The sequence below is a fragment of the Toxotes jaculatrix genome, chromosome 7, assembly GCF_017976425.1.
Source record: "Toxotes jaculatrix isolate fToxJac2 chromosome 7, fToxJac2.pri, whole genome shotgun sequence".
NCBI lineage: Eukaryota > Metazoa > Chordata > Actinopteri > Toxotidae > Toxotes > Toxotes jaculatrix.
Window position 1 is genome coordinate 12,584,980 of NC_054400.1, and position 13,418 is coordinate 12,598,397.

A 13,418-nucleotide genomic window follows, 5' to 3' on the forward strand; every position below is an offset into this window, starting at 1 on the left:
GCAGCAGTGTTTCTTAAACTATGGCACTCAGGGTGAAGCGCGTCGAAGGGCCTGTTTCTTGTATAAATCACAAAAATACTAGTGTTTTCTTTAGACTTCTTACTCTGTATTTTAATGAAGCATAGCTTCGGTGCCAAAACATGAAACTACTCCCCTACTTTTGTATTTTTGTTTATGACATTCGGGCTTTTACTTTTATCAATTGTGAATATAAGACGATAACAGATCTTGGAGATTCTTTTGATCTTAAAAACGGCAAAAAGACAGCTTCAGTATTATGTTGTCATGCTACGTCTTGAACTGGTAGTTGGACTGTTCTCATCTGGGACGCCTCTCCTTTCTCCTTCTGTGGCTGTCTTTGCAGTTGACTCATGATATAGTCTGAGACAGAGCAGTGGCTCAAAGAGCTTCTTGTGGTTTGACGAAACTCTCACGAAGACCCATGACATGTTTGATATAACCGTGATTACATTTAGGTCATCATTTGTATCTTTTCTCACACCAGCTGGCACAATAGTGGCAGGCAAGGCTCTGCCCGCAATTGCTTCCTCTTGTAAACAAGCTGGTCACTGATTTGAACTGAATGATGAGAATTAGAGCTACCACGGAGAACTTCTTATAATGTAAACCATTATGAACCCGGAGAGCTGAGATGCAAAGGAAGTTGGCTTTTATCCTGAAAGTCAGAGGTCGACTTTTAACTGCAGTGTCACCAGATTGGTTTGGAAATCATGGGAAAAATGAACTTCATCTGCCCTCTTTTACCCTCAGTAATTACTACAAAAGGACTTTGAGCCGTTACTCAATAAAACTATCCACATGGAAAATATCCATATAATGTTTCATCTAATAAATATAAATATAAAGCTTTCATCTTGTTATATGGTATGCATTTTAGTATTTTAATTTAGTTGCATTTTAAGCTTTTATCTAATGCTATTTTCGGTTTTACACCACAAGTTGGTGGGATGTTTCGAGCTTTGATTTAAAGGATCCGTTCACCCAAACTACAGAATAGATTTTGCAGATTTTACAAATTTCAAAATGATTTTATTTACCAAGGTTTTGACACAGGGTCAGAGGCAAATATCTCAAAACGTAACATCAATGTGTCAACGTGTACAGTTCTACCAGTGTTTAGAATCTGTTTGGAGCACCATCCCCTTAACTGCCAACAGTTGTGTTGTATTACACTCCAGTGGAACATTATCCTTCATTACAAGCTCCTCTGACACTGTGAACAAAAGAGCAGAAGACTCATCTGACTAATGACACTATCCTTTGACTACAGGTTAGTGCTAATGATTTCCTCTGGTGTCAGCAGCTAAACCTGACAAACTTTTTTCGCAGTGGTGCCAGTAATGTCATGTCAATGTCATGGACAACTTAGAAAAATGTTCAACTGGGCCAACCTCTTATGTGTGTGTTATGTGTTTTAAAAATATTTATGCGTTAGGCTTTTTGACTGGTTCATTAGAATAATGAGTAGAAGAAGTAATGGCTGTGGAAAGAGTTGACTCACTCTGTGTAGCCTACTGCATTTTTAAGCTGACCAAAGAGCAAGGAAGCTCAGATTAAAATGTTACCATGGTGATTGGCTCATTCAGTAGATCAAGATTTCAAGCACAGGAACATAAACTTCTTCATGACTTCAGGTCTCTTAGCAATGCCCCCCCCCGCCCCCCCCGCCCCAAGAACAGAGCTGTGGAGCTAAACATGCCTACCAATGAAGCCCCAACTGTCAAACTGTATTAATCACCAGGTCTGAGCCCGACTGGTCTATGATCTCTGTTTGTAAACTGTATCACAGACAACCATAGATTGTTGTTTATAATTATTATAAGTTATATTTTTAAAAATGATAAGGGCGCTTTTGCCCTATAGTTGCTGAACCAGGCTGTGCTGGCTCACAGTTCAGGAAACAGGCGGAGGAACGGCTGTGAAATGTGAGAGCGCAGGATATGGATCAGATATCGACCACACGCATTAGTTAAGCAAGACTTCTCCTCTCATGTTCTCCTACATCATTGTCTTCTCTGGATATTTGCCACCTTTTAATAAGACTGCCTTCTCATTGACCTCTTTTAACAACGTACTTTATACTTTAGCTCTTAACTTCAGTGCTCATTCTTCCATGTTGTTTTCTTTATATTGTAAAATCTTTTAACACTTGTCTTTCATCCATCCCTCACTGTCAGTCTCACCTTCCTTCTTTTCTTATACTATAGCTAATATACAGTATTGTGGGTATAGATATCCTATACTCTCTTGTATTTAATGCCTGTTCCTGTCATTTGATAACATCAGATTATATTCATCCTTTCATGTTTTCTCTCATTTCTTAAAGGATAGTTTTCAGACCTAGTGCTCTATTGTTCCTCTCCCTCTTTTACACAAAAAGTGACAGAAGTACAATGATTGATTAATTTTTGCTGCCATTCATTCCCCCCTTACCTTTTTTTGTCAAGTTAAAGTGATAGTAAACTGGAAACCAGAGTTTTTCATCTACAAAGGACAGAAACACTGATTCCCGTGTGTACATTACAGAATACACTACACTGTGTAAGAATGCATTTATTAACAATTAAATGAGACAATCCAAAAGTGAATACTGTATAAAAATAGAGCTGTAGTTATGATTTTAGAGTGAGGAAATCTTTCAGTACCAGTACGACAGCAATTCGGCTTAGAGGAAGACATGAAATTAACTGTGAATAATCAACTACTCCTCTAATCGTGAGAGTGAAATGCTTTGCAATAACCTTTCTCACCTCATTGATAAAAAACTAAAACACCAAAAAAACAAAAAAAAAATCAAAACAAAACAGTAAACAGTGCAGTCAAATGACAATGAAACTGCAGAACATTGTAAATGTTAAGATACTGAGGAAAGTTTTCCTTAAAGGTGCCCTGTGGAGTTTTTGACCACTGGTAGCACTATAGAACAATGTTTTAAGAGCAGGTCCCCGTTTTGTTTTTATCATGTACATGTGCAGGTGCACAGTTATTTCTTTACAGAACAACTCCACAGGGCACTTTAACGTAAGATCCTGATGCATATAAGATCCTTTTGCAATGTAACCCTGTCCTTTACTGATTTTATATGGGAATAAAAAATATTTGATTTAAACCTTTGGCACACTCTAAAATATCACATTACAGTAATAAATAACACTTTTGATAAACACCTTTTGATAAAAACAAAATAAATATCAATAAGTTAATACATTCGAGATTTCATAAATACATTTCATATACGTCCATGTAAAATGTGCGATACAGTAGACAGAGTGAGTCTGCAGAATCAGAATTGTGTTTGAGTTTGAATGGTTTTCAGTCTTTTAGGTTGAGTAACCACTGAAACATTTTGAAATACACTGAACACGTTTATGACCTAAAATGTAGCCCGTGAAGGAAAATTGTGGATGTTATGATGGAGCCGAGGTGAAGAAGAAGCAGATCAATAGGAGTCATTGCTCTCGGGTAGACACTGAAATGACGCCACCTCCTCTTATTTACTCATTTACTGATGGACTCGCGTCCTACATGGTCACATTTCCTGCCAGAAAGTTTCCTCACAATGTGAAAAGTGGGAGTGAATACAAAATTACACAAAGACTAACATCCGTTTACACTCCCTACACACAACCACATTTTCTGGCAGAGTGCTTCTTCACGGTGTGATAAACGAGGTTGTCATCCAGAAATGAGAGATCATCGTCAAACGCTATGGGCCGGCAGCAAGCCTGAGGGGGCGTGTCTTTGGGAGGAAGCCTCCTGTTATGAACAAGGTTGTACAGGATTTTGTCGTAGTTGGTCTCCGACTTCCTGCAGGGCCCCGAGCAGTACCTGAATATCATTTCCTCGCTGGAGCGGTAGCCCAGTCCGAGGTCCGACACATTGAGGTGGATCTGTTTGAGCACGCAGCCCTGTCCCCGTCCACTGCCGCCTCCTCCTCTAACCATCCTGCCTGTCTCCCCACCTCTAGCTCCTCCTCTTCCTCCTTTACCACTTGAACCCTTCTTCCTCTCCCTTCTGTGTCGAGTGCTACTGCTCAAATTTTCGTTGGAAGGGGAGAAGGTGGTGGAGGAAGAGGTAGATGAGGACACTGTGGATGAGGAGGAGCGACGTATTCTACTGATAGTCACTTTAATGAAGTCCACCACATCTTCATACTCACTTGGGAGGGGCTCCTCCATGGTGTCTGAAACACAGTAAGAGGAAGGGCACTCTTATGAGTACATAACATATTGGACAGAACGTATTGTTTCACTTTACCACATCACACTGGATGTTGAAGAGCTGGAGTGTTGTGTCAGAAACTACACATTTTCCTCAAAGGAATTCCATTTGAGATGATTCATCCAAGTTACAAATGGATTCCATTCTTATTTGTCCACCAGGCAGTTGTATGTTTGGGCGGGCTGCATTAAGGCTGCAGTAGCCAATAGCTAAAATAATTACTCGGTCATTGGATTCCCAAAAAAATTAACAATTTTACCAATTAATCAGTTTTTAAGTCGTTTTTATACAAAATCTTCTGAACATTCAAACATGTATGATTAGGTTTTAGACAGTTAGCCAGACAAAACAAGCAATATAAAGGTCTCAAGAAAGTAATAATATTAAAATCCACTATTTCTGAATGAGGTAGGCCTGACTAGTAAGAAGGTTGGAGGGCAGAATGAGATATCACTGCGAATATTTTTACTACATGGATCATGCACGAGAGTAGAGTGGTCAAGTTCACGTTTCCAGTTTTATTTTATATTGTATTGTATTCTCTATCTACTGGACACAGATAATATCCGTTTAAGTGCGAATTTAAGACTCAGGAATCCAGCTGAAAGCTTTCTTCTGGTGGTTTTGGCACTTTTGACACTCAAACACACAAAACCACAGGCTCTTACATTTTTCTCCTCCGACCAGCGTCTCTTGCCCGTGGGCCTCAGAGCGTCTGGTGCCCGGGGATGTGACAGACAGACTGATCTGAACCGGCGGGAGCTCCAGGGGACTCTCGGCGGCGCGCCCTCTCCTCTTGGTGGACGTGGACTGCTGTCGGCTCCGGAGCAGCGGGCTGGCGTGCACGGCGCTCAGCAGTATCAAACAAGTGGCCAGGCTATCCCATAACTTCATTGTCCACTTCAGTCCGGCAGAAGGACATGGCGCGATGCAAAATCAACAGGTATCATCTGGCAACGACGATAAACAGCATATTTAAGACCGCTAATAGTTGGAGAGGAAACGGTGGGGCGCGCTCATCCGCTCGGGGTCCTGTCTCTGAAAATCTCAATCAATGTTTTACTGCCCGCGTACTGTAAAACTGCACGCTATCACTCACATGCCAGCTGGCAAACACCATGCAGCGTGGCGCAACATCCAAGGCGCACGGAAACCAAAGGCAGAAGCGCAAAATGACCTCCCTCTGAACTTGTTTGCAAACCGACGGATCCAACGACGCTTGGAAAACAAACAAACAAAAAAAAAGAGTCCCAGTTTTCAGTCCTTCACTCGGGTTTTCATTCAGTGCGCACGGCTTGTGTTGCACAACGCAGTGACGCAGACCCCCTGTTCATCCCCATCCACCATCAATCCTGACTGAGGAGAAGTGAGAGGTCTAACAGGAGAGATGGGGAGCGGTGGTGACGTCTAACCGTCCATCCTCTGCTTCTCCCAGTCTCCACCCATGCTGCAGACTACACAAGAGGGATGGAGTCCAAATCCATGATTGAACTTGAGGTCCAGAGCTTGGTGAGAGCAGAGGAGTTATGTTGTGACAGAGGCACAGCCTGTGTACTCAGATGGCTGAGAGGGAGAGAGAAGTTTCACACTTTCCACTAACAATACACCAGATTTCATATCGTGCTATTTGGGGTTTGGTTGATGTTGGATGGGAAATGTGTTTCTAATCAGCCAGTCAAAACAGACTGTGTAGATTGTGTTGCTACTTATAACCAGAGCGTGCTTGAAAATGGTGTTTAACATCAAGGGATTTGTACTGATATCCATTACTGCTTAACTTGTAATCTACAATTCTGCCAGTCATTTCTTGTGAATACATTTTCCCTTTGATATTTAGCAACAGGAAATCTTATTTAGATGAGATTTATTTTTTAAAACTAAAGATAACTCTCATTTTAATAGGTAATGCCTTTCTCAGTTTCTTTAAACTACATGTCAAGAACCACTGGTTCAAACGGTGCACAAGAGGGTTAGGGTTAGGAACTCAAAAAAGATAACTAGTCTGTCAGTTACCTGCATTAATGCGTTTCAGGGTATGTTGGAGTTGCCAAACTCAGCATTGTCAGCAGAGGGCGCTTTAGGCATTACTCCACACTGAGTATCAGGACTTGACAGTAGAGTAGAAGAAGTTGCCTGCAGATTGAGCGAGTGCAGGTGGGCATGTCATAACGATCTAAACTGTACCTTCTTACAGGTAAGCTGGCTATAAACGAAACCCTGGTAATAGACAACAGAAGTGAATTTGACCGTGTTTGAAAATGTATGTCGCCTCGTCAAACCAAAATGGCGGGCGCCGAAAGAAAAAGTTTGCTAGCTAAATACAAAGAGAGTCACTTTCTGTGTGCTTTAAAGTGGGTGAAGTGAGTGTTCAGATCTAGACACAATGCACAAGAATGGGAACAAACTGTAAAGTACTATGAACCAAGTAAACGTGCTAGCAATGTGGTTTAGCCTAGTGTAATGTCTACCCAGCTAAAGATCTATGGTTTATGGTTATTTGAGTAACAAAAAATGGCATAATACTCATTGGTTTGACTGCTTTAATGATATTTCTGTGTAAATATAAAGAGAGAGAACCACAGGGAGTGATTTGGGGTTTAAAAACCCTTAAATTAGATAGCCAGTTCAGAAGAGTAACTCATAGAAATTAAAAAACTGAGCTAATAGAGCGATTTTTGTTGAGTAATAATTGTTATTTTTACATTTTGGTAAAGATGTGTTTCTCTTTTAAAATTCATACTATGATGTAATAATGCTGAGAGACACAACAAACTATTTGTGTATGGATAAGCTCACAGTTGTGAGTGGAGCTAGCTGCAAACCATAGTGAGCTTCAATCAGAAACACAGAACTTTGTATAAAGCTGTATATTAAATCCTTCTGTTGTCACTTTGCAGCCTCACCTCAGCATCTCCCTCCTCCATACTTCAGTGAAAGAATTTGAACAAGGCAAATTCCGTCTTCTTATCTGTTTGCTGTGTCAAATTATGTTGTTATTCATCTCTCTCTTCTAATTTTTATGAGAGAACATATCATGGCAGAGATGTGCATGGGCGAAACTATGTTTAATGATTGAAACCAGAGGAAAGACGAGTGAAAGTGATCTGAAGATTTTATGTGCCTGCGTGTCAAGTGCTCTCTTTCCAAGAGTAGTTAAAAGTTGTTTATTTAACTTTAGTCTGCAGCACAGCAAAACTTACTGCACACACAGCTGTAATGTTTTAAGACTTTTTGTTCAGGGAAAGCAGAACGAATAGTATGTATTGATGGTAATGTATGCCACATGATCTTATTTGCTCCCAAATCCAGATGGATCAAAGTCTGGTTCATGTATATGGAGCTGTCCAAAGGAAAGACAAGACCAGCAGCAACTGTTTTGTAGTGTTTTAGATAGCAAATTTAATTTCTCAAGTTTGGTCTTCTATAACACCACAACCAAGAATTGCCATAAGTAATTAGACAGTTCAAATGTCTTCTGATTTTTTTTGTCCACCAAGGACTTCAGTTACCAAATGAATTTTTGCAATCCTTGATATGTGAAGACCTTTTTCTCCTTTGTGTCAGCCATAGCCTTCATTTACTCTCTTCTTTGAGAGTTATTATTGTGGATGAAATGTACATCTGCTATGTTGCACACAAACTTATTTTTTCAGTAGAATCTTTCCATTTCCTCCAATCCAGTTTAAGGATAGGCCTTAAACTTTACAGCAGTTCTTGAACAAGGTTGATGCGAAATACATATTGCACATCCATAGGCATTTGTACAGTATATGCAGATGTGTAAACACAGAGGCACGTCCATGTATCCTTGAAGTGTAGTGTTTCATGATGAATCATGTTTGTGTCAGTGCATGCACACATGCTAGCCACATTGTATTGTAATCACTTGACTACACTGAACATGCAAAAACCATTTGAGCATCCAAATATGCGGTAACTGTAAAGTCATACAGAATAACAGTCGACTTCCACTTGTGTTTTTAGAAGTTAGGGTACTAATCACTCAGAAGAGGCTTCCCTTTCCACTGACTTGTTCACTTAACTGTATGGAAATACCTCATCCTCAAGCAATTACACCCTTGCCAAGCAGAAAAATATACCAAACAGATGTCTGTTTCCCCTTCGTGCAAGGCACAAGGGCTAATCGGGGGCTGATCTGCAATTGAATCTGTCAGCCATTTTGGGGGCTCAGTTTGACTCATATGTAACCGGCTAATTGCATGGGTCATTTCACCCGTCATTATTGGCCAACATGAAACTGCGGCCCCAGAATGACTTGTGGGAGGGAGGAGCTGACAGCTGGAATGGATGTCTGATTTGGGACATGGCTGCCGGTGTAGTAATTAGCAGAAAAAAGAATGTCCTGACTCTACGCACTGACAGGGAGAGTGGGGAGATTGGTGATAATGTGTCCTGTAGTCCTGTTTTATGCATTTGCAAGTGGTTTAATATCATAGTAAGAGAGGCGTCTGTATTGTTCAGCTGGCTGGCTTGATGGATGTTCTTAAAGTCGTACTCACCTAGTCTCTCACGCAGTTGGTGCGCAGGATGAAGGGCCATCCCAGGGGGTACTGTCAAAAATGTGACATGAACTCCATCACAGCTATTAGTTCTCGCCGTATGATGCAGTTGTTCAGTTTTGGACAGCCTACAACTCCCATAGACCAGCACACAAACCCTGCCCCTGCTGAACTTGTCCCTGTCTGAGCAGGGAGAGGCTTGCAGCTAGACCTCTAACTCTGTCTGCCCTCTGTCAACTTGGATATAAATATTTAGTCTGACAAGTTGACCAAAACCAACAGCATTTGTCCAGTTGTTAGTAAATCAGCTGGTTCTCGCCCTGATATTAGCTTAAAGTAGTTTGATTGACAAAATAAGAAGTTCCCTTGCTCATGATTTTACATCTACTCATGGATGTGCATGGTGGTGGATGGGTCATTGAATACATGGTAAAAATCACCTCTTTGGCAAGCGATAGTTCTTAGAGAGTAATCCACACCATATGCACAGCGGCGCTGCTGGAGCCTCAGGGTGAGAGCGATCAGGCTTTGGGAGCTGTGGGAGTGGACGCCGTCTGCTGAGCTGAACCGCTGGGAGTTGGCTCAGAAATGTTAAAGTGGGGTCAATCACAGTTATAGTGTTTAACAAATAGACCATTTACTCTAGTTTGTCTCCAGTTTTGTAATTGTAAGTGTGACACTATCACCTGATATGTGGCTGTGTGTAACCTAAATGTCTGTTCATTTGGAGGAATAAGTGCAAAGAACATTTCATTCAGTAATTTCTGGTTAAAAGCACTGAACCCAGATGTGTTGATTCGTCCCACATGTGCATGTAGGACTTGAATGCTGCCGCTAGCGGACACTGTTTACCACTGTATTATCAGTGTTACACATTTACAGCGCATCAGTGCCATTCACACCTGTGAGCAAATCTTTTTTTTTTTCTTTAAAGTTTAACTGCACTGACTTTTATATCTATCTACAGCTTTTCCTCAAAGAAACTGCCTGTACCCTGTTTTTGAAGGTACAGAAATACATGTTGTGCACTGGAAGAATTAAAATGAATGTTTATGATTATTTCTGTATGCAGGGGGGCAGTAACACGAAAGATGTCTTTAACATCTTACTGATGTAAAGATTTCATGGATCGTAGCACAGCAGAGGTCATGTATGTAAACACAGACTATCTTGATGTTTTTAGTGATCTCTGTGGTGTGGTGAGAAAGAACCAATTAGTTCCCCTAAAATCTGAATCTGAAAACATGTCACACCCTTTTGACTACAGGCAGCTGTTCTTCTCATTAAGTTCAGCAATTTTCTAAACCACCAGTCTGGTTTATTTTCCTGTTTTAGATTAAAAAAAAAAAAAAAAAAAAGTAACAAATCTTTTCTTTATTTGGACAATGCTAGTATGAAACCTTGTTTCCTTTGTTGTTTGCATAAGCGTGCCTGCCAGAAGGGAAAGGTTATTTTTATTAGGTTATTCTAGAAAAGATAGATTGACTGGTTATTTGTATGACAATAGTATGTGAAAAAATATGGCTTTGTTTCATCAGTGGCTGCACATGAGAGTGTTCCTGCTTCTATTTTTGTGGCTGTCTCTCTCAGCCTCTCCATCTTCTCCTGTGTGTGTGTGTATTTGTCCAGCAGATGGAACCATCGAGTTCCTCACACGCAGTTCAGTGTCCATCACTTCAGCCGCTTCACATCATCTCACTAACCATGTATAGCTGCTCTTGCTGATTGCTCAGTTGGTAGATTGTCTTGATCCTTTGAAAGTCTTTGCTGTGTTTACAGTTTGGTGCCGTCTACACTGTGGATCTTTTTAGATGATTTTAGAAGATTTTACCCAGTGAGGTCCTGTGATGACTTTCAGATACACTAAAAACAGGTCCTCACGTCACTTTGACTTTCAGTCAGTTTTATGACTCACTGTCCCCGGATTCTTTATCTGCCTAAAATTTCACTAGTTTTTCAAAACAGAAAATTCTTGAAACTGACTTGAGCTTTAACTCCACTGAGCATTTCACTGAATCCGTTACTGTTTCTGTCATTTCTTCCAGGTGTGTCTCAAGCTCCAGCTGCCAGCCCAGGACCAGGTGGAAACATAAAAGCAGGCGCTGTATCAGATCTTATCAACATTATATCTTGTGTATTAGTGCTCAAACCTGTGGTCAAAGCATTAGAAGGGATTTTTTTAATAAAGTTTAAGAACAGATGAGAACACAAAGTCCAGAATACATTGGATCTGTGATATTTTAAAGTAAGTGAGTGCATTAGAGCATTTATCAAAGTGTGACAACCCTAAGTGCAGAAAATCACCTGCCTTTTGTCCACACAGTGTAGAGTCCAGTTGAATAACCTGGAATAATCAGAACATATTTTTGCTGCTGTGACCCAGAGAGTATATTATTAATACAAGTGGCTTATGTGAATGTGGAGATTGATGGAAGCAAGTAGAAGATAAATTCAACAACTCTGAGTTGTGCAGTAAAACTAATATTTTGCTGTATTTGTTCTGAAGGTCTTTCATTGTTTGGTGGTGTGATTTTTCTTTTGGTGATCATTGGTAAACTGATAGAAAGCAGATTAATATATATATAGAAGACTGGTAATATAGGTGTGTAGGTGCTTCTGATTTGGAAATGATTAATTTTGTGTGACTGGGTTCAGGGAGTCACGGTGCCAGAACTTCATCTCATTCTGAGCACTGTAAGTGCACCTGGTGTGAGATGGTTTTCTGACTACAAAGAGGAATGCCATTACTGAAAAGAAAACCGAATGAATAAATGCAGTCGACACTTCAATCAACCACAATCCTCGATGGAAACATCAGGGCAGTAGCTGTGAGGTTTCTGAGAACAGACATGTTGATTTTTTTTTTCTCTACTTAATCTTTTCTACGGTTTCCTTTTCTGCTCTTTTTACTGTTCGCACGTGTCCTTTTCAGACACTGACAGAGCCATTTATCATTAAATTATGTACATTTGCACTGGACCTAATATTCAGTATTTTAGCACAGGTCACATGGAAAAATGAGTGCTGTCATTCAGATTCAGACTTCAACTTTATTGTCAACCTGAGTCATGCAGATTAAATAATGTCCTGTGAGTGCAGCATGACAGCTGTCTTAAAGATGTTCACCTTCAGTAAGTCGGCCTCAGGTCAATAGCACCATTCTACCTTTACAATCCAAGCTGTCAGACGGATATTGATGGGTGGATGATGTGATCTGAGCTACTGTAGCAATACAGAGGGAGTCATTTTAAAAATGACTGCAGTGAATATTTAAAACTATCCGAGGTGTCTGCTGTGTAATGCAGACCCTATAGGTTTATTTTAAATTCCGGCTTGGAAAGACTTTCTGTGGCTTACAGTGTGGGTCAGGGCAAAAAAAAAAAAGAAAAAAAGTGGGATCAGAATTAGATAAAAGGATTTTCAAATTATTCTCTACAAATGGATGGCCTGAGTAATTGCAGAATTTTACAGACTCATTTTGTATGAAGGTAGAATATGCCTGACTCAGAAAATTGAGTCGAAGTAGATGACCAGCGGACTGCAAATGAAAATGGCTTAACAAATCAGCCTGTTTTTTTCGGCTGTTGGTTAGATTTTAATGCCGTGGTACCTCTAATATAATATAATATAATACTGTAATACTGAAAACCGACAGGAAAAAAATTGAAATGCAAAAAAATGCGACCTACCTGAGGAAAAAGTTGGGCTAGTTCAGGCGACAGCGTTGTTTGACAGTGATTTGTGCAAGACGTGTATTAAGTAAAACTGCATTTTCTCCAGGTTCCTAATGTGGATAACGTTGACTTAGAAATTGTACTTTATCAGTGTTAATAGAGCCTGGCACTGCTGTGCGCACATTGTTCCCAGTCCTCTCTGTCGTTGGTCCTCCTTGATAAGAAAAAATACGCCTCTGATACCATGAAGCTGAGCTCTCCTGCAAACACTTCCCTCTTTCTCTTTCTCACAGATCACTCCTCTTGTTCAAACTTTATTTTATTTTTTTCCTTCAGACTGTGAGTACATTAAATAATCAGCTCGACAGTTAGTTACAGATTAATGAGAGCACTGCAGCTGCTTTGGTCAACATGAATTAATGGATTCATTGTTTTGCCCTTTTGGTCATTGTTGTGTACACAAGCAATCAGTCATACACACACACACGGCATTAATATGTGTCTGTTGTATGAGTGTCTGTTGCTTGAGCAGCTCCCCTGCTTCTGCGTCAAGACGTGCTCTCCATCTGTGTCCAGTGTGCGGATTAGACGCTTATTATCCTCTTAGCTCTAAATGGCCCCACGTTCCTGCACTTCGCTGTCCATCTCATCTGCTGTCTAAGACGCGGACCGGAGCGTGACACGAAGGCGAGATTCATGCGTAAAAAAAAATGATCGCGGCTACCATTCAGTTGCGTTAGTCGTTGCGCGTAACGCGTGGGTTTTCGGAAGAACCCTCTCCATCGTCTGTCAGCGCGCCTGCCGGGGCACTGGGGCAGTCTGTCCGTCCGTGAACGTGTCCAACCCACTGATCTTTTGCAGACTGTAATCTTATCAGTGTCAAACCGTAGCTGCCCTTTCCTCTCGGGCAGTTGCTGCCTGCCTTTGGATGGCGTTTGCGCCAACATTTGGATAAAAAACAACGGTTTTTAACAGAGAAAAC

The 13,418-nt window shown here is 40.7% G+C and overlaps 1 protein-coding gene across 2 annotated transcripts; it reads right to left on the reverse strand.

Annotated features, from left to right (window-relative positions):
* Positions 1–3,258: 3,258 nt before the first annotated feature.
* On the reverse strand, positions 3,259–5,581 carry LOC121184795 (glial cell line-derived neurotrophic factor-like). Of its 2 annotated transcripts, XM_041042674.1 has the most exons (3): positions 4,108–4,199; positions 3,983–4,050; positions 3,259–3,952 (listed from the first exon to the last, which is right to left on the reverse strand). In XM_041042674.1, exons 1-3 carry the CDS (start codon positions 4,197–4,199, stop codon positions 3,639–3,641), a joined length of 474 nt encoding a protein of 157 aa, XP_040898608.1. In that variant the 3' UTR covers positions 3,259–3,638. The 2 variants fall into 2 exon arrangements, with proteins under 2 accessions (XP_040898608.1, XP_040898607.1); XM_041042673.1 differs by adding an exon at positions 4,911–5,581 and having other exon boundaries at positions 3,259–4,204.
* Positions 5,582–13,418: the final 7,837 nt, after the last annotated feature.

Bases quoted from the DNA above. Each gene is read 5' to 3' on its own strand.
- LOC121184795 (XM_041042673.1), bottom strand. From the start codon at position 5,136: ATGAAGTTATGGGATAGCCTGGCCACTTGTTTGATACTGCTGAGCGCC. The intron at 4,205-4,910 runs GTAAGAGCCTGT...ACTGTGTTTCAG, and splicing joins GCTGGTCGGAGGAGAAAAAT to ACACCATGGAGGAGCCCCTC.